This window comes from Seriola dumerili, unplaced genomic scaffold, assembly GCF_002260705.1.
Source record: "Seriola dumerili isolate Sdu_G_001 unplaced genomic scaffold, Sdu_1.0 BDQW01000050.1, whole genome shotgun sequence".
NCBI classification, from domain to species: Eukaryota; Metazoa; Chordata; class Actinopteri; order Carangiformes; family Carangidae; genus Seriola; species Seriola dumerili.
This window is the reverse complement of record NW_019174305.1, coordinates 2,074,393-2,097,018: the sequence shown is the minus strand read 5'-3', so window position 1 is coordinate 2,097,018 and position 22,626 is coordinate 2,074,393. Positions and strand designations below refer to the sequence as shown.

At 41.6% G+C, this 22,626-nt stretch overlaps 1 protein-coding gene across 1 annotated transcript; it reads right to left on the bottom strand.

Annotated features, from left to right (window-relative positions):
* Positions 1 to 1,823: 1,823 nt before the first annotated feature.
* LOC111217914 (N-alpha-acetyltransferase 15, NatA auxiliary subunit) lies at positions 1,824 to 20,305 on the bottom strand. The gene is made up of 20 exons (XM_022739943.1): positions 20,149 to 20,305; positions 14,676 to 14,760; positions 14,481 to 14,585; positions 12,270 to 12,427; positions 11,456 to 11,590; positions 9,707 to 9,860; positions 9,157 to 9,276; positions 8,955 to 9,050; positions 8,622 to 8,728; positions 8,335 to 8,407; positions 7,976 to 8,145; positions 7,709 to 7,861; positions 6,877 to 7,005; positions 6,526 to 6,739; positions 6,168 to 6,361; positions 5,970 to 6,078; positions 5,777 to 5,875; positions 5,435 to 5,578; positions 4,462 to 4,559; positions 1,824 to 4,263 (listed from the first exon to the last, which is right to left on the bottom strand). The coding sequence occupies exons 1-20, from the start codon at positions 20,200 to 20,202 to the stop codon at positions 4,066 to 4,068; spliced, it is 2,595 nt and encodes an 864-aa protein (XP_022595664.1). The 5' UTR covers positions 20,203 to 20,305; the 3' UTR covers positions 1,824 to 4,065.
* Positions 20,306 to 22,626: the final 2,321 nt, after the last annotated feature.

Genomic DNA, 22,626 nt, shown 5'->3' with positions numbered 1-22,626 from the left:
TAAAACCTGCTGGTTTGTCTTTAATTGGATTCGCAGCAGACAACACTATCTCACAGTATTTACTGGTCTTTCACATTTATATCTGCTGGAGGGGTCTGTTCAAGGCCACAAGGGTAGGTCAGTTCTTACATCCTTTTTGTGGATATTTTGACAATGTTTTCATTTCTCTGAAGTAATTATGGGGTTGATCAGGTAATTTTTTATCCATCATCCTCTTTCATGAGTCATGTCTCTGGTTTTTCCCAACTTCAAGACTGGTTGGTGTACATTTTATTGTGTGACTGTGTAGAGGAGAGCAGACAAAGGTGAGGCAGTGGCTAAGATCTGTAGTATTAAAATCAAACAGAAGCAATAATAATAATGTCACATACATACATTTAATTTCACTGCACAAACCTAGAACCTAAAGTAACCATAACCGGCTCCTCATAGGAGTAAGTAACATAATGAAATGAAAAGCTAACCTGGTTAATCTACAGAGCTCTGAGCCACAGGTTGGTCACTCCACTGTCTGCAGGAGTGGTGACCCTTCGTCTGGGTGGGCTGGATGACCATGGTGCAGGAATCATGGCCATGCAATTTTCAAAGGCTCCCATCATGTGTGCATGTAAGAGCCAATGCACACAGTATATATTGCCTACACCAACATACACATAAAGCCTCTTGGTTGGCACTTGGGTTGGGTTATCCAAATGTCAAAGTAATTTCTGTACAACAGAGACACATGACAGAGAGGAACACTAGAAGCCCAGGTGGCTTGGATTCATTAATCATCATTAATAGTGAGAAATGACCCTAATGACTCCGCTGCTATTCCAGACATTTGCAGTTCACTGCTCAACAACTCTTTGTCATCTCTTGATTTGAAGCTGTGGAGTGCTCTTCACTGCCCCCTGGATGCGCATGCGCCGTTGTCATGACGGTGCACAGAAACTTGTCTTTAAATCTCGTGACGTTATCGTTGCCCGTCAGCGTGACGTCACCACAACACCTAGAGGCTGAAGATGGACTAGAGATGCTGAAACCCTGACATGTATCCTGTTCAAATTCCCTGCATTTGCCATCGTTTATACAGTCAACGGTTTGGCGTCACTGGTGTAAACAACGACACAGCGAGACTTAAGGGAACAACATGCTTTCTGTTGGAGGTAGAGTCCGACCACAAGCTGCTGGTAAACTTACCACAGCGTTGACCAGCGTGAACGAAAGGAGAGAGAGATGCCACAGACTTTCTCCAACTTTGCCAACACGGAGGTGGAGTCTGAGGCTGGCGAGTTGACCAATGACGAGCAGGCATCAGTTTCTGGACAGATAAACACAATAAATGAATCTGAGAATATCCTTTCTGATACACATGTTGTAGTTTCACACCTGTGTTTTCATTTTTCTACCCGTTAGTGGCTGTTGTTAGACAGAGACAGTTTTTAGGATTATTAGGGAGCAGGGATTTCTCACCTTCATGCTGGTTTAAACTCTGCAGATTGCAACAGATCATCCTTTTGGATCAACCCCACACCACAACCAGATTCATGACCACAGCGTCACCCTCACCTGGGCAGCCACAGGAGCAGGGTGGTGGTGCCCCCTGTTGGTAGATTTACTCTGCAGTCATGTTTCTGTCTGCAGTATCTGTGGATACTGCTCTTCTATGTCTCTTAAGACTCTCAATGTCATTTCCACCGTGTCTAGCTGACACGTTTTTACTTAAGTGTGTTTAGTGTCTCTTTAAGGTAACACACAAGCTTTTTATGAAAGCTACATGTTGATAATAGTTTCTCACAAAATAGTTGCTCACAAATGAATGGTCAGTCAAAGAACATCTGTTGTAACAATGATCCACATCTGGATTTTTTTTATTAACATTTGGGATCTATGCCAGTGTTGATACAAAACATCACAGCGGGAAGCCCAGAGACCCAGTCTGAACAGATTACAGCAGATTGAATCTGTGCTTTGATGTATTTGGTACAATTCTGGTTCACCAGAACCTGCAACTATACCTCAGTCCTCAGACCCGGTCGGACACAGAGAAGGAACTGTCCAATACAAATTCTGTTGTTGAACATGCCAGTAGATGTCATTCTAACAACAAAAAGAGCAAAATATTAAATGAACTTTGTATTTTCAGGCCATGCATGTACTTAGCAATATGACAAAAATAAGCTTTACAATTGGGCCTCAAAAATAAACATGTTATGAATTAGTGTGTGTGCAGAGGGGACAATAGAACAGGTAGCAAAGTGAAGTGCTAAACTTGTTCCCTGGAGGCCAGTTACACAACTGATCTTTGTCTTCATCCTAGAATATGTTGTACAAAAATTTCAGACCATTTATGAGAAAAAAAAAAGTATCAAAATCATTTGCATCTTGGGTAACGAAAGAATCACCTTTAGCATTTTTTATATTAGAATGAAACTGGAGAAAAATAATACTCAGCTTGCGTCGATTCAGCTCTGTCTTTGAGTCGGTTGTAAATACAAAACCTTTTAACTAATAAACAATGTATTTTATATACAGTGGCTACATCTGAGGACCAAGTGTGTGACGAGTCTAAACTGATCCATGCCAACTCTCCCTTTCACAACACCAGCAGCTCAGTGAGGGGAACAGCGGCTACACATACACAGATGCAAAGAAGTCAGCTGTTTTCTTTCATTTGGTTTTAATACAAAATTCCAGAGATATCATACATCACCATCTCAGATTTCATCTTTCACATTAGATCCCAAATTAGAGGAAAAAGGGTAAGAAAAGAAATTATTGGGAAAAAAGGGAGAACAGAAGAAGTAAAATAAATTCCAGATGTTTTTAGTTGCTTTGTAACATTTTCACTTCTGTCATCGTCGGGCAACAGGCTTCGATGCTGAACTCTGACCTTTAGAGGAGCCATATCTATTAGCAGAGAGGAGCTCTCTGAAGTAAGATGTACTGGATGCTGGTTTCCACTTCGACTGTCAGAGTCGCCGTGTTAATGCAGATAAAACCATTTCGAACAGTGACAGCAGCAGCAACACAAGTGACTCTGCCAGGAGGCTCAGTGTAACCACCATCAATAAGAGTTTCATGGATCCATTAAGGACAGAAAGGTGTCTATGGTATTGCTTAGATCTATCCAACTCTCTCAGAACTATGTAAAAAGGTTAAGAGTAGCAGTGTATTTGAAACGGAGCACAACACACAACCTTTATTCTGTGCTACAAGGTGCTCCATTATAAACAGACAGGATTACATATTCCCATGTTGAACCAGGAACAATGAGGGAAGCACAGTCTGACCAACAAACTGTTCACATGTGAGGGCACTTTCTCCACTTTCTCTGGGCTGTGGCCCCCGCAGAGATCGGGCCTTCCTCACACACTCCACTGCACTGCCACATGTAGATCTGCGGTCTACTGGAGCGTTACAGCAGATACAGATACACCTGTGGTCACTGGATGTCCTCCGTTTCTACTTTAGGTCCTCAATAACTCTTCCTTCTCAGCTTCCTACAGATCTGTCAGGGATCAGATCCACTCAGCTCAGTCTCCCATCCCCAGTGACAGTTGTGTCCTATTTTCATTTAAATTAGCTTTTCTTTTAAAATAAGGGAACACAGTATGCGACAGGCGTGTGTCGAAGCAGCACTGAGTCAAACTCGAGTGGTTGCTGTTACCGTTACTGATCATCTGAGGAAACCGACAGTCCGTGTCACAGTTTATCCCAACAGGTTGCCATTAACTATTGTTTGTTTTCATATTCAGCATGGTTGTCAGCTTGATTAAAAAAGTAAAATGGCCGTTCTGTTATCTCCCTCTTTTCCCCCCCTTTCCCACTAATATACACAACTGCACACATGCACTCACACACACACTCAAACACACATGCCCTCAACACACACACAGTCCTGATTTTCACCATGTGGGAGAGAGCCAAGCCATGCCAGGTCAGACCCAATTAAGATGAGCCAAAGAACAAAACACCCATTTTTGCTTCCCGTGTTTGGCTCTACAAAATGGCTGCCAGGCGTACCACAAGGCTCCGTGCTCGGCCCAATTCCTTTTCTCATCCGCTGTTGTTCTGTCGTGCTCACATCTCATTGGCTAGCTCCTCCGTTTCCGTGGAAACGTCTCCATTGGCGATCTTGGTGTTCTCCTCATATCCAGGGGGCATGAAAGCTAACGTATAGGGGTAAAGCTTGTGACACTCGGCGCGGTACGGCTCCACACGGTCTTTACAGTCGCCCAGGACACCGCTCCGAAGACCCTCCAGGACCTCCGTACAGATCTGAAGGGGTAGGAACAGGATAGAAATTAAATTAAAAAAAAATATTTTCATATAGGGGGTTGTTTTTCTTCACAGTCCACAGACCCGTTCACAGTAACATATACATTTTACATTACAGGGATGGTTGTTACTGAAGCCAACAGCTGGTTAGCTTAGCTTAGCATAAAGACAGAGAGGACTAACTCCATAAATACACACCTGTATGCCTCTGTTGTTGAGTGACTCATCTAGTGCAGTGGCCAGCTCCGCTGCCTTCGTTTCTGTCAGTGAGTCCAGATACACCATCATCTTCGCAGCTGCAGGAGGGAGACAAGAAAGTCTGAGGTGTCTGAAGTGTGTGTGTGTGTGTGTGTGTGTGTGTAGGAGTGAAATCCAACATTTTTACGACTAAAGAGGAGGAATATGACTTGAAGAAATTACATCGTTTTTTGGTATCTGCAAGTAAGAGATTATTTTGAGAAAGAAAATGTGTGAAAATGTGTCCTCTGAACAAAGTAGAGTAGGTGTGACACTGTGGTCGAGAGATTTCAGTGTTGTACGAAGGTTTGCTGATGGGCATGGAGGAAAAGAGCTCAACCCTCTATACTAGAAAGAAATAAGAACACAAGAGCACAATCAGTAACAGATGTGTTTCTGAAGTTCAGTCGAGTGCTCTGCCTTAAAAAAGAAAAACACAAACAGTGCTTATATTCTCCAGGACTAAGTCAGGGTACACTTGTACACTCAAGAGTGGATCCTCTACTTCCATCCTCACTCACAGAAAACAAAACACCAAAATACTAAGGCCTAATAAGTTGTGAAAGGACTGAAATAAACACACACATCATCACAACAAAGGTTTAAAGGTAAAAGTCATTTAGACTATGTGGGACTACTGCATTTAATTTATCTATTCGGATGATCTCTGAGTTTCGGGTCGTCTCCAGAATGAATCTGACACCTGTTCTAGGCCAACGAACAGTAAAGAGGAGAGTGAGCCATGATTCACTTCAGTATATACAAAGCATGATGTGCGTTTTTAGTCTTGATTGTAGTTGTGTTTAGAAATTCTTTTCATGTGGCCGACATGTGAACAACATTGGTGCTTGAGAATCCAACAATATAGAGTATAATGAGGGGAAATTTGCAATAACATTGTGTGAATGTGTGCGTGTGCGTGTTAGAGGCCTACCAGCCAGTCGGTGTGGTATGGAGTTGGAGTGCTTGCTGAGGTAGGCCTGGTTGAAGCTCTTAGCATTGCTGTCTCCAAACAGCCGGGTGATCTCCTGCTTCAGCACCGTCCTGACCACCTCCGGCAGGTCCTTGCTCTCCGAGACTGAGAGGAGGGAGGAGAGGAGGATGAGACAGAAGGAAACAATGGTGGAAGGAGGAGTGTAGAAAACAAAGACGAGGATGAGAATGGCGATTTACGGGGAAAAAAAAAGGAAAAAGTTAGGTTAAAAAACAACAACAATTTAAAAAGATCTACTACATCTGGTGGCATTGTGGTATTATTCATCAACCCCTGTCTTACCTCCTTTAAAGAAGCGTACTAGACACTGGTGTAGCCATGGGTGGTCTGGGTCAATGGCCAACGCTCTCTTCACTGATTGGAGCATCAACAGGTATTTTTCTGAAAGGAGACATATTGTAAGTGTGCAAAGGAGAAATGAAAGATAAGCGACATAATATCAACACAGAAAATTAAAATGAGTTTGTGCTCCAACCTTTCCTGAAGTAGATCTCAAAAGCCAGCAGGTGTGTGTCAATTTTGTCTTTGACCAGGTGTTTGAGAGGCATCAGGAACTTGACAGCTTCTTCCAGTGGATTTTCTACCTGTAACAGTCACAAATAAAAGGAACTTAAATAAAGAAACTTTCCACACGAACTTAACAGATTTAGCTCTTGAGCTTTCTAACACTAACCTTGACCAGTTTGTCCGGAACGAGCTCCTCTTTGGGCCCACCGATCTCCTCATCATCATCCTCCTTCTTCTTCTTCTGGTTCTTTAGCTGCTTCTCCTTCTCTGCGTTCTTCTTCTCCTCCTCCAGCTGTGCCTTCTTCTGGGCTCTCCGCTGCTTGTTCCTAAGCTTCTTCAGCTCTTTGTCCGAGAGATTCGCTACAGAAAACAAGTGATTAGTGGTTTTAATCTTCTCCTTTTCTTTGTCCAGCAGAACATTTAAAGACACTGAGGAACTGATTGGACAGCTCGGTAGCGTTAATAGGAATGCACGTCTGACTTTACTCTCTACACAAAGACATGTCCTGACTCTGTCCTCTCACCAGTGTCGGCCTGCAGCTCCTTGCTGTCGTCAGTCAGGGGATTGTCGTGGAGGCTCAGGTAGATCTGGATGGCGGTGATGGCAGCCTTGTAGTAGAAGGGATGCATCCGGAGCACGTCCTCCAGCTTCAGTAGGTCCACGTAAGAGCGTAGCGTCATCTTCCTCATGCAGTAGGTGTGGAAATCAAACTGATCGTCTGTGATCTCCACAAAATGCTGGTGGGAGAAGAAAGTTGTCAAAAATAACATATCTGATGAATACATAAAAAGACTTTATGCAGCTGGTAAAAGAGTCTTGTTCCAACATAGCATGTTAATTTTGCAGAGTATAATCCTTGGCGGGAAGTACTCACCCTTTCAATCTCGTGGCACTTCTTGAGGGCTTCCCCAAACTTGTTCATTCCCTTGTAGGCGAGTGCACACTCTGTCTGGAACCACATGCACTGCATCTCATTCAGATTCTCCACTGCTGATGCTCCCTCCTGGACAAAGACAAAATAAAAACATATTGATGAGCAAAGTGAATGACAGACAAGGACTTGGTCAATGATCATGTTAACTAGTTATTTTGACATTTATTACCAAGCTTTTATTATCCTTTATGTCTAGAATTATGCTGACACTCATGACCAGGCTTGTTTAGGTTCAGCCTGTATGTGAACTCTTTTGCTTCTTATTTCATTAAAGGCACCAAGAGGTCTGTGTTGTCACAATTAAACAGGATTTTAGGAGAAGAATATGACACTTTTGGAAGAAACAGGTTTTTGCTGTAAATCACAATGTTTACAACAGAACTAAGGACCAATACTGACATCTTCTGTATTTTAAAAAAAGAAAAACATTTGTAGTACATTGAGGTAGAGCAGATTATGTTAAGTGGGCATTTACATTACAAGGCCAATGTGTTGAGAAACATGATAGTATGTACTATAAATGAGTTGCGCTGTTCTTGCAGAAGTCATTCTGTGTGTGCATTCCTGTCTGAATCAGCCACAAGTCAATAATCAGTAAAGAAAAAATCCCACCCTCAGTTATTTATACTTCTAAGGGCCATGGGACCAAGGTTGTACTCCTTCATGAATGGACTTAGCGAAAAATACATCCATGACTTGTTTTCAGAAGTCTTCCTCAGCTTGTCAGCTGTCAGTGTGTACTTGTGTGCACAGCCACACGTAGTTCTCTCACCCGTGTGAACTTGGAGCACATTTCCTCAGCCTCTTTGATCATGCCAGCCTTCAGCATGTACTTGGCACACTTGGAGTTGATGAATCTGTCAGCTGTGTCTAGAGCCTGGGCCTCATCCATCCACTGAGCAGCCTCTCTGATGTTCCCAGCATGCTACAGGAGGGAAAAGGTCAATACAACAGTCATGAAACAAGATGGCAACTGAGAAATGCTCCTCAGTTACATATGGAACAGTAAACAAACACACAAATGTGCAGGATATGGTACCTTGTAAATCTTGGCTTTGATAAGGAAGAGTTCAATGAGCGTAGGCGTGCTCTCAATGGCTGCGTTGATATATTCTAAAGCCAGTGTCTGCTGGCCAACCATATCGTAGTGCTGTGCCAGGAAGTACTGCACCCAGAGCAACGTGGTCGGTGGCTCCTCCTTTCCATCATCTGTGACAGTAGAAAGCAGATTTGTAAGTTCATGCCTTGAGGCTTGTAAACAAAAGACTGCAACAGCTAAATTAATAATAATAATTTAAAAGATGTACATTACACTACATGTGTGCAGCAACTCAATATTATTGGTTGAAAAGAATTAAATGAATGAATTCAGAATCATAAATCAAATTTTCTCCTCACCATTCTGGCTGAACATTCTACAGCTTTTTAATGAGGTTTCATAGCTGACCACCAACTCCTCTATTATTGCCACCTGCGAAAAAAGAGAGGACAAAGTTCATCATCTCACCTGCAGCAGGAAGCGAGGGAATATTTCAGAGTAACTAATCTAACACAGTAGTATCTTTCCTCCGGTTTGACCTCACTTCCTTCAGTGCATCATGTCAGCTGGTTTTAAGTGAAGTGAGGACAAAGTGTCACTGTGATTTGGATCAGTCAGCAGACATCTCTAGCAGTAGTGCTGTCACCTTTTCTTTGTCGTTGTACAGTGATTTGAGTGTGGTGAAGACAGGCGGACAGCCTTTACTGAAGTTCATCCTCAGATATCTGTCAAGACACTCTCTGAACTTCTCACCTGCAGACAAACAGGGTGAGACATACGGGATCATATAACATATTTATGCATATTCATTACAGGATTTTTTTAAATTGAGGAATAAAATATAAAACGAAAAAGTGAAGGTCCAAATATCATGAACACAAATGAATGAAAACCTTAACAATTAAAGATGAATACAGCTACTTGTCTGGTATTATATTCTGACCGCATGGACTGGGAGGAGATGTATTATTGGTCTCACCAGAGAGGAAGTTGAGGGGCAGCCGACGAGGAACCAGTCCTTTGGGAAACTTCTCCCAGGCTTCCTCATAGATCTTGTGTCTCTCCTCTACACTGCCTGAAAGGGCAAGAAAAGTCAGTACAGTGTTGACAGATGTGGCTTGTGTACATATTTCAAAGGTAAGTGATGAGAAGATGATGCTAGAAAGAATAGAGTGTCATACTTGGCTTTAGGGCATTCTCCAGGCCGTGGTAATAGGACCAGTTCTCTGGGTTCCTCTCCTGCAGACGACGGTACACTTCTGTTGCTTCGTCCAGACGCTCCAGCTTCAACAGCAACTCTCCTACAGAAGCATGAGAAGAGGAGCTCTAATGTCTGAGTCCATGCTAATGTACAACTTGTTAGAAGCTGCTCAGATTCACCCTAAAATGAATCAACTGTAATCTTGAGAGATACAGACGATTAAAAAACAACCTCACCCCAGTATCAACACTGTCTTAGTGCGATGCAGCTTGTACAGAGCAACTAGAGAGTAAAGGGTAAAGATATCTCACACTGTGTACAAAAAGCTAAAGCTAAGCCATCACCTTGTGCTTAATCATATCTAAGGGTCTTTAAACTGTAATTACTTAAGTACACACATATTTACTCTTTCAAAACACCAGGGTCATGTTGAACCCACCAATTGAAAACAAAATTAAACTCCTTGTTTTCAATTGGTGAGTCAGGCTCTGGTTTCAGAGTGGCATTAAGAGTATGAAGCAGTGACCCACCTCGTGTCTCCTCCACTGCCAGTTTGTCACAGATCTGCTTCTCATAGTTGGACAGATGCTCGAGCGCCTCCTTATAGAGGCCTGCCTCCCTCAGGACCTGGTTCTGGTACAGCAGCAGCTCGCTGTACTCGTAGTCAACTTTGTCTGGAGATGTCTGGACAGACAACACAAGGGGAGGGGGGGGGTGTCAAGCCCTTTTCAGACATGGAATATGTAACACTGCACATTTTCACATCTGTTTCATTCTGCTGTGTTTTACAATATCCCACAGGATGAATGACATGACGCTGAGTTGAGACCAATTCATGTTAGCTCACATGCTGTATATAAAGTGTTTTGCTGGATATCGTTGGTCAAATTATTAATGCAGCTGTATGAGGGTTGTTTTTCATAAAAAATGAAGACTGAGATAATACATTTATTTCAGGGGAGGATGTGCATTTAATCTCTCTCTGCATGTTGTGCTGCTGCAGCCTTTACATTAGTCTGAAGGCGCTCAAGTCATCCCTGTGCTATGTTGAAAGAAGGGCTGTCACGAGAACTGATACTTCGGTACCAAGTTGATGCCAAATTCTGAAAATGTGTTTTTCTTCAGTACCGGTGTTACCAAAGGCACCGTGTCACAGGTGGAAACACCTCAAACTTGTCTAAGCAGCTCAAAGGCAGAACCCAGACCTGTACACAGAACTCAGGGTGAGTGAGTTTCCCGGCTTTAACTTTACATTAACATGTCATTAAATTATTCATGTTCTGAAATGTTACTGTTATTGTTTGTGAATAGCAACAGCTGACATCTGTTGTAGCAACACTCCACACAAAACATTTGCACAGACTTGGCTTGTTTAGTGACAGCTCATAACGTGAGCTGGGTGCTCACAACATTAGTTGTCTACTGTCATCACTGCTCAGTCTAATAAAATATAATACTTTTTAAATGAATATTTTCATATCATGGGTCCGTCACCTTATCAGTCAATTTAAAATACGGTACATGTGCGAATGTTATACTGTGTGTGGAGCAGCCTCCGTTTTCTGTTTTTGCTTTGGTATTAAGAATCTTGGAATTTCATTGGTATTGGTACCAACTGCCAGATTTCTGGTATGGTGACAACCCTAGTTGAGAGGAATATGAAAATGTCGCTTGTTCAGACCTCTTCAGATTACTGTTGTGAGTTTTAGGTATAAGTGACCAGGGTGCTTATTAGGACCAAAATGTTGAATTGCCATTGTGTATGTGTATAAGACAAAGCAACAGTAAAAATAATGGCTGGAGCCACTGGGTGGACTTCTATATCTTTACTTCTGAGGAAACTCAGCATCATACTTGGAATATATGCGCATTTGTCTTTTCACACCAGCTTGTTGTATTACTAAGTTGGTACAAAAGCAGGAAGCAGACTGGTCTTATCAGGATCACACCAGGGAGCGAGAGAGAGAGAGCTGTATTGTGGCTGTGACCGACGTGGAGGCGACAGAGACAACACCCTTATTTGAGACTCTTTAAGAGGAAGACTGGCCACAAAGCACACACTACAACTCTGATTCATCAATCAGTAAGTCAGACAACTACTACATGACAAGAAATATCAACAATTCTGTCACTCATCTTACACTGCAGTGTGTTGCATGGTCTCTCTTCTTGGCCCTTTGCTAAAGCATTTTCTCAGTTCTGACGCCACATCTGACCTTTTCTAAGAAGGTTGAAAAGGACAGACTTTCTGCAAGTGCTAAAGTCTAACTGTGTCCAACCTGTTGTGTTTTCCTAAACTCCTCGATGATCTTCGCAGCCATCTCGTAGTCCTCCAGGAGGTGATAAGCGATGGCGTATCCAATCCAGGAAGCCCGCTGGGCGGGACGCAGCTGCAACAGCTGGTACCGTGTCTCCTATAGAAAAAGAAAAAGAAAAAAAAGGTCTATTTAGCCATGCTGAACATCAAAGAATCAAAGATGTGAAAAAAGATTCAACTTCAGATGTGTAGCTGAGGAGATGAACAGGGGGAAAAAAAGTGAGGCAACGGTTGGCAGCACAAAGTGGAGAAGAGCAATTTTGCTGATTCATGGTTCTGACACCAGGATGTTTCTAGCTGGCTCAGAGAGAACTTAAAAAACAACAACAAAAAAAAACAAAACACCTAATACGCTCTGACTCAGAGCCCCGCCCTTTTCCCTCTCCCATCCATATTTTTAATCCTTTCAACCACACTTTCATCTTGCCATTTCATACCTTGCACTAAATAAGCATCTAAATCCCAGGCTGTGTCCCAAGAGAGCTGTTCTACATTGTGAAGACTGACTGCAACCTGATATCTGCCTGCTGATACACTGCGTCCGCTCCAAATCAGCGCCATACTGCTTCCTGGACCAGCCAGAACGACAGATGGGAGTGTGAGCTCTCAAGAAAGTTCTTTCACCACAAATTGTTGAAGCCCGTTTTGTTCTTGTGTTAAAAAGAAAAGTTGCCATATTTCTAAAAACCTGACTCTTTTTGTCTTTCATTATGCTGATGAAAAGCAGAATTATTATGCAACCAGATACAACCCATCCACCCTCTGACATTCCTCACCCTGTAGCCCTCCAGGTCTCTCATCTGGATCTGAAGCAGGGACAGGTCTCGGAGGATCTGCAGGTTGTCCTTGTCCCACTTCAGAGCATTGCGGTAACACTTGATGGCCTCATCATACTTCTTATCCGAGCGCTGCAGTAGACCGTAAACGTGCCAGCCTGGGACACACGGGAAGTTAAGGAACATACACACATAGTCGGTCCATAAAACCTGATGTTACCAAACTGATATCAAAAGGGGGCGTAATGTTTGGGGTGTGATTTTATTTCTTTAAAGTTGTGTCAACATGTGTTCAGTGTTGGTTGTGTATTGAATAGGGTTGAGTATCGTTTGGGCTTTTTCTGATAATGGTGAAAAAAGTGATACTTTTAATACAGTGCCAGTGCCTGAACCCATACTAAAGTACAAAAGGATGATCAACAACTCACTCGTGCTATGGGAAGTAGATTTGTGTCCAATGGACGACGTTCTTTGACCATCAAGTCAGGACAAGTCGTTGTGGAACGCACCCCTAATGTCACCCAATTTCCAGAGCCAGGGACACCCACACTGTCGACTGATGTACTTGGCTTGGGGTCAAGCAAACAGTCGAGTACAGTGCATTCCTCTGCTTTCGAGTGTGTCCCATGTGTCGCCAGATGCTTCATTAAATTTGACATGTTCCTCTCTGTGCACACAACTGTTTTTAAACATTTGTTGTCCCGGTGTTGGTATCCTTTCGAGTGAAATACAGCTACAGTTTAGATCATTTAGCTTTAAGCAGTTTAACCATGCTTATGATAGCTACTAGCTAACAGAAGACTACCTGCTGCCATCCGAGCAAGAGTAATGTTGACCAGCGATGGCACGTGATGCTTCTGCTGTCTGTAACGTCAGTTCTAGAATACCACAAGGCAAATATTTTAATTGACAGGTCGTATAGGAACTGGTGCCACATTGGCAACGGGTTTAGCTACCCAACCCTAGTACTGAACATGTAGGAGTTAATGCTGAATTTAATTTCCTCTCTGAGATCAACAATAATGATTCTTCCTCAATAGAACTTTAAAACTAGAACTCAGTCTGCTACCACTTCAAAATTAGAGGGGTAAATTTAAATTTTAGTTCTTATACTACACCCCCAGGGGTGTAGTAAAAGACTCTTATGTAGTATAAGAACTACACCCCCGTAGTATTCATGGCAGAAAATCGCAGCAGGGCAAGACAAACAGGAGAAAATGAGAAGCAGGAATGCATTATACCTACACAGAAAAAAATGGCTATAATTTGAAATCAATAACCGAATGCACAGTGACAAACAATAGACTTATATCACAACTGTGGGTGCAGATTAATCTCCCGCCCATCTTCTGATTATACAAATTGGGGGACCTAGCAATCAGAGTTGATTTTAGATGCTTACTGAAGTCAGCAATGATTAAAACTAATCAGGGATGAGACCAAAGATGTAAATTAACGTGTAGATTCTGGTGTTACAACTGTGTATAAAAAAACATAAGTATGACTGACTTCAAAAAGAGAGGAAGATTCTTATGGAATTCCATCAAATCGTGGTCCACTAGCATTAATGGTCAGAAAGTCACATGTTTTTGACAACTGTTCTCCTCACGCTTCATCTGTGATTCAGCTGGACTAGGTTTGATTAATTTTCTTGTCTGTGACTTTTAAAACAAAGCACTTCATATATCAGCATATATCTCCATGAATGCACACTACATAAACAAGACAGGTTTTTGCCAGACTCAAGATAACAAATGACTGGTGAAGCTGAAACGATAGCAGTGTGTCTGCTTAGAGATATGTTGACTTTAGTCAGGGCTTAGGCTGAGATAGCACTTATCTGCTGGAAACGGCACAGATTTCTCTCTGGCCTGGAAGCCGGAGAGAGACAGAAGCAGAAAAAGAGAGAGAGCGAGAGAGAGAGAGAGAGAGAGACAGAAGCAGAAAAAGAGACAGAAAAAGAGACAGAGAGAGAGACAGAGAGAGAGAGAGAGAGAGGATGTGCTGACTGTGCTCCACAGAGACAAGAGCTCCTCTATACAATGTGTGGCATCTCAAGGTCCTGTGGCATCAAACACAAACGTTCTCCCATTTTACAAAAGACACTGCTGAAAAAAGAATGACAACAAAATTGACAACAACTTAACTCAAGAGCATATCTCCTTCACCGGCACGTAAAAAAGTGTGTCTGGAATAAACAAGTAAGGATACAGACGTGGCTCCTGAGGTCGTTGCGGAGGCCTCTTCTCACCAGGTCGTAGGCCTCCTCCTTTTTCCCCAGACAGTTCAGGGTCAAGCCCTTCATCGCCAGGGTCTCTGAAAGAGAGACAAGGCAACAGAAGACAGTGTGGGACACATTGAATGAAAAGGATCTATTTTCCATACATCTACACTTCTGCTGCTTACCTCCATGCTCTGCAAACTTGGGGTTGGACAGGATTTGTTTGCAGAACTTGAGCCCGTTTCTGTACTGTTTGTGTTCGTAACATCGCTGTCAAAAGGAAGGAAAGACAAGTCACATTAGGCAAAGATAAAAAGAGTAATAATTCAGACAGAAAGAACAAGTGTAACAGTCACTCTGGAGCTCACAGCCTTGTCCCAGCTCATAACAACAAGCTCAGTCTACCAGGATCCATTCGATTCTTCCACATGATGTAAACAAAAACAGTGAAAAGGACATTTGTCTTTTTATTCCTTTTTTTGTGATGTGCACTAGTGAAATACAGGGTAGTGCCTTAAAGCATATGTAAACCACATTAAGTGCCTTCTAAGAATTATACTTTTTGGATGGAAATTAAATGATCTTAAAAAAACAAGGGACAACAAATTGTGAGTAAGTGAACACTTAAAAGTTTTGGTCACAAATTCAGAAAAGGTTAATGTTGGTGTAAGTCGACCAGCTATGACATTACAACAACGGAACATTATAACATAAGGTATTTCAAGAACGGTCCTATATAAACATTTAAAAAGACTTTTGTACATAACAGAGCTTAATGTTGAAAGATTTTTTTTAATAAAGACACACATAGTATTACACTACCTTCAGAGATTACCAGCATTTTGCCCTCAAGTTATATTTAGGTTTGCACAAACAGTACGCCACCTCTGTTTTTAAGCTGATGACTGACTGTCAGGGGAGAGAGAGAGGTAGAGAGTGAGAGAGCGAGCTAAGCTGGCAGATGACACTTCGCTGTCCCATCACCGACTTCACTAATGGTGAAAAAAGATGGTGTCAACGTCACAGACTGGTGCCAAGGTCAGTTATGAAATTACAAGTAATTCACTGTTGAGCCAAGTGAAGGATTACACCATTAGCTGAGACATGGGGCTAGAGGACAGAGGAAACATGTCCTGTCAGTAGCTTTATCTACATACTGCACTCTAACTGAACTGTACATATAAAGGACAATGTGAAACAAAAGCGTGCATGCTGGTGCATAAAAAGACCAACTGCTCAGTGGTGTAGGGGGCTAATGGATACACATTAAGAGGTTTGCATACACACAGCCAGCCATAAAATCTGCATCAATGGTACAACCTTGTCACCAGCATCTTTTTCTTACTGACACCAATTTCTCTCCACATGCAGAATCAAAACAAGAAGCAACTATAACAAACTACTACCCCAAACCTGTTACTGAACTAGTGAAAATATTTGGCCCAGCTCAGTACACCATTAGCCTGATTTATTCTATAATCAACATACTGACAAGCATGCACAAGGTCTCAGCTTTGCATTGAGTCTTGAGTAATAAATCCTTGTCCTTCTATGGAAAAATAAACGAAACAGCTGCATTGGAAATTATGCTTTTTCTTCATTGGTAATCCCACAGAGAAAAGATGGCATTTAACATGAGCCAGTGAATTTCACAGTGGAGTGGATGATCTGTGGCTGCACTGTCAATAACATTTAGAGAAATAATGCCAAGAATGCATAAGACCTCCCCTAACCCATGCCAGCCTATTAAAATCAAGCAGCACATCCCAGTAAAATATGTCGAATTTAGCATTAACAGTCAAACCACTGATCAAGAACTGTATGGGCTGATAACAATTGGAAAAATTCAGTTACATAACCTATAATTCACAAGTTTTTAAAACACTTAGAAAATGATGTCTGGTTATTTGAGTAATGTTGTTTTTTGTTTTTTTTTGGCATTATGTTTCTGTGTGGAAAAGTAGACTGGTAAAGAGAAAGATGCACAGTTGGTTTTCAGCTTGATGGACTATGACCAGCTGATCAGTCTTTCATGTATCCAATTATGTGCTGGTCACATTTCCACTGATGTGCCGCACGACGGTCGTGCTCACAACAACACAGACACAGCAATGCGCACACTCACAAACATGCCGTCGGTGTGGAAGTTCTTCACCGTGAGTGAAGAAGCAGCTCACCATTTGTAACAGATGTAAGGCCAAAGTAAGCCGTGGAAGAACAACCACGAAAACATTCAAAACAACAAACTTAATCAGACTCTTACACTGCTGCTGTGCATTGGATAATGACCATCAATAATAATAATAATCATTCATCATTGATGACCGGTCCAAAAAGTGAAGCGCTTTACAACTCTTCATCAGAAAGCAGTCACATGATTTTCTTTACCCTTATTGAGTAAGAGAGAGAAAGAGAGAGAGAGCGAGAGAGAGAGAGAGAGACCTTCACTTTGTTATTTCATAGTTAATAGTCAATGTTTTATTATGAACATACAATTGAATCGCTGATTAAAGAAAATTTATAAAATATTAGTGTATCTGTCAATTACAGTTTTTAGAAAGAAAAACTGAACTGTCCAAGAAAATTCCAATCAATGCATCTCTACTATTGTATTGTTGTATTAGACAGTAACCAAACCAAAGTCTTCATCATTGTATCACACTTTACTTTTATCACAACAATAGACAATGTGCTGTCAGCAATGTCAACCACAAATGAGTGCTCAAACAGTCACACATGCATTATGCAAGTATACTGATGCTACTACACAGTCACACATACTGTACTGCACATTTAATGTAAATTTAGCAACATTAACACCAGCAGCTGTGCTTATCCAGCATGTTCTCTACCTCACCCAAAATAACTCAGCCCCCTGAGTTAGAGAGAGAATGTGTCAGAGCGGTGGCTCTGAGCTGCAGGGCTCACTGCAAGGAGTCGTAGGGGCAAACAGTAGATTTAGGGAAAATGTTTCAAAGCTTGCTCCAAAGCACTGATGCCACTTTCATGGCATGTTGAAAGTAAGGTAGTGACAGGAAACATTGTTGTGGTTGGGTTTCAGCAAAGTACACATGTTCACAAGCTTTTTAGCACCTAGTCAGAAATATTTAAGCTATCAGAAACCCCAACACTACCCATAATACATCTAGACAGTCCTGGACAAAGCACTTCAACAGTAAGACTCAGTTCCACTGTAATGCTCTTGTCCAGCAGCATTAACTCTTAGCCAAAAACATAAAGGGCTACCCTTTGATGGGGGACGTGTTGCTACAGGTATCAGTGAAATTAAATTAAATACCTGGAAGTACAGTTATAAGAATTACATCCATCCAGGCTCATCACATGTCAAGACACTACACACAGCCAGTTACACTCCTTTGAGTCAGGATTGTACAATTCTGAGAGTTATCAGGCAGCAATAGTTTTCTCTTATGTCGACATGACTTTCAAGTGTACAACAGAGTTGTGTTTTTTACTTTACTTGTAACATTTGTTGATGCAACTTGGGAAGAATGCTACGCATTCCCCTTCAAATTCATAAACAGTAGGGATGTTTTCATGCAAAAACAAGACTGCAATAAAGTGTTGATGAAAATTGCTATTATAATGATATTACTGATGCAGGGTCCATCTTTAGGTTAGGCTAACAGTAAGGAAAAGTGCCCCCCCAAATGAGTAAAATGGAAACGCATCCAATTCCACTGCCAACCAGAAGTTGGAAAACTGCCAACTTCTAATAATGCATTTGGGCACCCAGTCTGGGAAAGCAAAAATAAAGAGGGGTGTGGTCACCTCCCAACTACAGCCAGGGAGAAAACTGTTTGAAGTCTCATATCACATTGCTACAGCAGAAAAGTTGATTACAATAATTTTATTCACACAACAATCTCCACCGGACGAAATCATTTCAGATTTATTAGCTGGAAACAAGACCTAAAGTTTACCTTATGTTTTTTATTTAAATATAAGTGTTTAAAATCATATTTATCAGCATTAGGACTTTTATGCCAACTGCATACTAAATCATGAAGATGCTAGTGCAGACATTAAAACTACCAGAAGACTGTTCAATCACCAGCTCCACAAACAAAACAAAGCAGTGTAGTCCACAGATAAAAAGATTTGGTAAGTATGGTTGTGGAAGTTATTCTTCATTTGAACTATCATTCACAAAGTTATTTAACTGTTTTAGCACAAATTAAATTCTACAATTAATGTGAGATCTGAAAAACACAATTTCAATCCAACACATTAAGCAGTGCCTTCCAACAACAATTCAGGGATACCTGCTCTGAGGTATTCAGCAAATACAGGCTCCAACTTTTCAAGATCCGGTGCATGTCACAGGGCTGTTTTCCCTGCCAGAGGTAGAGCCACTGAATGTCAGTTCTCTGCCAAAATGTTGATAAACATGCACCAACTCCCTGCAAAGCCCCTACCATTGGAAACGAATTTCAAAACAAGTGGTATTTATCTGACCTGGTGAGCACAAATAACTGATCGCTGCCAACGTTATACACACAGTTCCTAGAAAGTACGGAGCTGGATGCCCATGTAGAGATGTTAAACAACACACATCGACAACTGCAAGCATGGCAGCAGAGGAGGGAGACTTGTGTGCAGCAAAAGCTACGCTGAGTTCATAGACAGTTCAGCTACTGTCACACTGCAAAAATTAAAGCTACACTTAATCCGCACCTGTTCAACCATTCCTCTGACCCACATAAAACAGTGTAGGGAAAGCAAACAGCGGGGCGACACAAGGACTCGAACACGGAAGAGAGGGATGGATGGATGGATGGATGGATGGATGGGTGGGTTGGTAGGTGCCAGAGCAAAGCGGGCCTGAAGCAGACACAGATTTGCTGACACAATCACACCGGTCCTCCACTAATTTCCTCTAGTCTTTACACATGCGCTACCAGTTTGACCTAATCTAACCCAGTGCAGTGATGGTAATGTGTGCAGGCCGATGTCTCTCACACACAGCTTAAGACTGACAATTACCTAAAGTCTGCTAACCTAAGATATCTAGATGGCTAACGTTAGCCGATTAGCTAACGTCAAATGGCCAGCCAGTGGGCTGAGCTCGGATGGCAGGTTAACATGGCCCAGGTCTGGCATAAAATAAACGTGTAGTTCCAAACCGATACAGACACCCATTTTGCATTCAACTAACAACAAAACAAATGCCGCAACATCTATAATGGCAGCTTGAGAAGCCGACTTCACACCATGCACGACTGTTGCACTGGCTAGCATGTTAGCCATCGTGGGACCTAGCATTACTGCTAAGTTATTGGTTGTTGTGTTTGACAGGCGGTGAGGCCTGTCTCAACTAACTAGCTAAGTCCTGCTACATAAACCAGCACCAACGTTTATTTTTCTTGAGTGCTTTGTTTTAATCACCGTGAAAACATGTGTCCGAATGACCACAAGTCACGAACAACCATTTTAGCTTCACGTTACGGTGACAGCGCATATCAGGGCCGGGCTAGTTAACCCATTCAATGATGCCATTTTGCTAACCAACTGAAGCTAATGCTAACACCGGAGATCTACACTGACACTCCGCGAGACGCCGACGGACCTTTCAGCTCGTCACTTGTTCGTATTAACTGCAGCTGTCGTTAAGCAGCTCTTTAACGACCAACTCACCAGAATCCTCTTGAAGAGAGCGTTCTCTTTCGGCGGTAAAGTAACTGTCGGCATTGTTGCGGTTGAGATCAGTTTCCTCCTCGACCTCAGCACATGTAGCTAAAGTTAGCCCGGATAGTCCAGACGAGTAGAGCTGAGTGATGGCCCTGGCTCGCCTGCTTCAGCCGCTCCGCTCGATTGCTCCGTTTTCTCTCTGCACTCACTTCCTTCCTCACGTGGGGACGGAAGCTCCAACACCTTTCAAAATGGCGGCGGCAGATTCCGACGTAAGAGAACGACGGATGCGTTATAATTTTAACGAAGTTAAAGATGTCCTCCACCAACGTTTTAAGACTTAAAAAATATGAATGTTTATTTCAATTTATCTACCAGATACACTGTGTCTCCTACTTCGCTTGAAAGTTAAGTGTCAGACAGCTTAAGGTGCCTAGTCCACATAGGCTTACAATTAAGTAATTACATTACCGTCAGGGGCATAAGGACAAAAAGGAAAGGAAGCAACTACACTGCATACACGTGTCAAAAAATTATCAGATATAAACGTTACAACTTAAACATATGGTACTTTGATGTGACGATGGTAGACATTTAACAAAACTGAGCTATGTCAACTGTCACATATTAAACATGCACTGTATCTACACTGAGGCAGACTGGGGTGCTCAGTTCAGACATTTTCAGAAAAACTTAGTAAAAAGGACAGTAGAACATAAAATGCATTTCACTCTCAACCTCATCCAGATCGCACATAAACATAATAAATTTTCTATCCGCTGGGACTGAATGGAAGCGTCCAGTTTGCAGCAGAATCACAGATCTTAACTGAGTGCAACCAGACTTTGAGCTCTCCTCAATTTAAGGATAGTTTCCAAATAGCAGATATTAAAAAATATATAACTAACACAGCAAGGCAACTTGATTCAAAATATATATTGTAAAGCAAATTTAGACTAATTCTGTAAGTCAGTTTGCCCAATCATAATTATATTTGAACAATTAAGATTTAAAGAAGTCTGTTGTCAGGCATGTTAATTAATCTATTATACAGCACCAGAATGTCTCTCTTTTAATTAAGGTCCCGGCTCACATCCTATATTTCCACATATGGACAGTTCTGGGACCATTTTATGCAAAAGCAGACACAAGATTTAAACAGTTGTATGTAGGCTACATGTTGTAACCAAGATATTTACAAAGCTTTGCTACAAAGCTTTACATCTGCTGGTAGGGCCCCAGAGCCCATTTCCAAAAATGAGATGATCATCTAAGCTAAAACCAAAATATTTGTAACTCTCTGATTATGACAAAAGAACTGAACCAATATGAAACACAAACTTACATTAAGGTATCCCCTTTTCCTAATGTTATATGATCTGAGTTTTATCTTATTCATTTTTGTTGCCATTCACTACACCAGCAATTTACAATATTTACTCTGAAGATCGTGTTCAGCCTCCACCAGAAGAACTAAATCATCTGCATAAAGAAAAGTATCAACTTTAGAATCAGAAAGCCTGACCTCGGCACCTGCTGCTGAATTTCAGAGAACCTGTTTTAGTCATTAATTTACACAAATGATACTCAATAGAGAGCTTACGCAGCTTTATAAAATTTCACACCCATGTCAAATTTCAGTTTGGAACTGCCCTCTGGAAAATAACTCAACAAAATTTCAACATAAATGATTATGTAAGAAAACATTGAAAAATGGCTCAAATAAACCTCAAAGTGAGGTATGAAGTGAGCACAGAAGAGTTTTCCCCCTTCAGGAGATGAATCTGAAAACAATCCTGCAGTGTAAAACTCGTCACAAGCATCAGTTACAGCTTATTAACAAACGTTTTGTGTACACCACATGTCTAGATTGTTGTTATGAAAATCAACTTGAAACTGGCTTAAATAAACACTGAGTTGACCTCATATATAGGTTGCATATGTATGTATGTATGTATGTATGTATGTATGTATGTATGTATGTATGTATGTACTGGGGTGCTCAGTTCAGACATTTTTTAGAAAAACTTGAAGATCACAGTAAAAAGGACAGTAGAACATAAAATGCATTTCACGTTCAACCTCATCCAGATCGCACAGGAGACACTTTTCTTTAGGATTGTATGGACACGTATAATTTTTCCTGTTTGTAAGTAAGGACTGACAGAGTAACAGAAGCTTACTATGTTAGTACTTTGTCAGAGACTGAGTCTGAATGTATTCCACCACGAGACCATCCAAACAACATAAAAAAGTGGTCTGCTTCATGGCTGAAAGAAAGATGTTGTTGTTTGAGGCCCACACAACCACAAATATAGTCCAGTGACATCTATTAAAGGAAAGCACATAACATAAACAGTTTCTTTATTGTGGATCTAAGACACAGATAGCGTATGGACAGCACTGTGAACAGTCCCTGGAGTGAAGGGCCCTATGGTAGTTTGTCTCTTTACATCTTTGTGTTCCCCGACTTGTTGTATGTCT